Here is a 1,020-nt window from a genome sequence, read left to right as displayed (position 1 = left end):
TATATATATATATATATATATATATATATATATATATAGTCATACTATCAGTGCTATGTGAAAAAAAGCAATTAAAAAGCAAGAACATGAGGTGCAAATCTTAGCAAAAACCTTCAGGGGGTTTTAGTGTAAGTGCTTGTTGCTACATGTGTAACCTGATTTGTCACAAAGAGAAGAAAGAATCGAGGTCTGCTATGACAGCTGCTTGCTTCCTAGACACTGTATTCAGCAGTCTAGGAGCCAAGGACGGGCTTCCCAAATCCACCTATAGGGGGAGACACAAGAAACGAGGAGGAAAACTTACAACTAATTATTTACCATCTCAGGGAACTTCATACTTAAGCAAGCATAACGCTAATGCAAATGCTAATTCATTAAACTGATACACGATGAGGCAAAGGATACAAGGGTAAAGCGTCTTACTTGTAACAAATAGATGACAGTGACAACCTCTCGACTGTTACGTTGGCTGGGTTGAAGGATCCACGCGCTGGGTAGAATCTCACCACGAATAGTATCCACACTGGGACGTGGCAGTGTCTCCTCAAATACAGACTGCATGGCCAGCACACACATATCATCCTACAGAAAAGATGAATATGTGGTTAAGGTAAAGTACTTTTGGATAAAGCTAATCACAGAATAGCGAACACAGAACACCTGTTTAGATTCTGTACTGAGGCAGCAGAAGTCCCGCGGCTGTTTAAGCTGGCAGTTGGATACGTCCGTCAAAAGATAGACTGATTGGAGAGAAAGACAAGACAAAGCAATACAATCAGTAAAGATACATTTTGCTTTTGCCTGCACTTGAAGGAAAGTTATAATCATTACCTCTCTTACCTATTGAGCCTGCTATTCACTGTACAATTTTCAAATCCTTTAAGATAATGAAATGACAGATTTTACAATGTGATCTCAAAAAGAGAGACAAGGCAGACTGCGACATGTACAGCGTCGTGTTACTCTCGTGAACGCGCGTCGACTGACACGGAAGAGAGAGGAAATTGTTGAATAAAGTCA

The 1,020-nt window shown here is 40.1% G+C and overlaps 1 protein-coding gene across 1 annotated transcript; it reads right to left on the bottom strand.

Moving 5' to 3' along the window:
* Window positions 1-78: 78 nt before the first annotated feature.
* Window positions 79-741, bottom strand: LOC107602258 (stAR-related lipid transfer protein 9-like). Its single transcript, XM_016294715.1, has 3 exons — window positions 661-741; window positions 424-582; window positions 79-265 (listed from the first exon to the last, which is right to left on the bottom strand). Exons 2-3 carry the CDS (start codon window positions 574-576, stop codon window positions 164-166), a joined length of 255 nt encoding a protein of 84 aa, XP_016150201.1. The 5' UTR covers window positions 577-582; window positions 661-741; the 3' UTR covers window positions 79-163.
* Window positions 742-1,020: the final 279 nt, after the last annotated feature.

Source organism: Sinocyclocheilus grahami, unplaced genomic scaffold (assembly GCF_001515645.1).
Source record: "Sinocyclocheilus grahami isolate Dianchi unplaced genomic scaffold, SAMN03320097.WGS_v1.1 scaffold323.1, whole genome shotgun sequence".
Taxonomy (NCBI): domain Eukaryota; kingdom Metazoa; phylum Chordata; class Actinopteri; order Cypriniformes; family Cyprinidae; genus Sinocyclocheilus; species Sinocyclocheilus grahami.
The sequence above is the reverse complement of the archived record's forward strand: the minus strand, read 5'-3'. Positions and strand labels throughout refer to the sequence as shown.

What these genes read in the sequence shown, in the direction of transcription:
- LOC107602258 (XM_016294715.1), bottom strand. Translation starts at nt 576, where the DNA reads ATGTGTGTGCTGGCCATGCAGTCTGTATTTGAGGAGACACTGCCACGT. An exon ending in CTGTCATCTATTTGTTACAA is followed by an intron (nt 266 to 423) that starts GTAAGACGCTTT and finishes CTCCCCCTATAG; the next exon opens with GTGGATTTGGGAAGCCCGTC.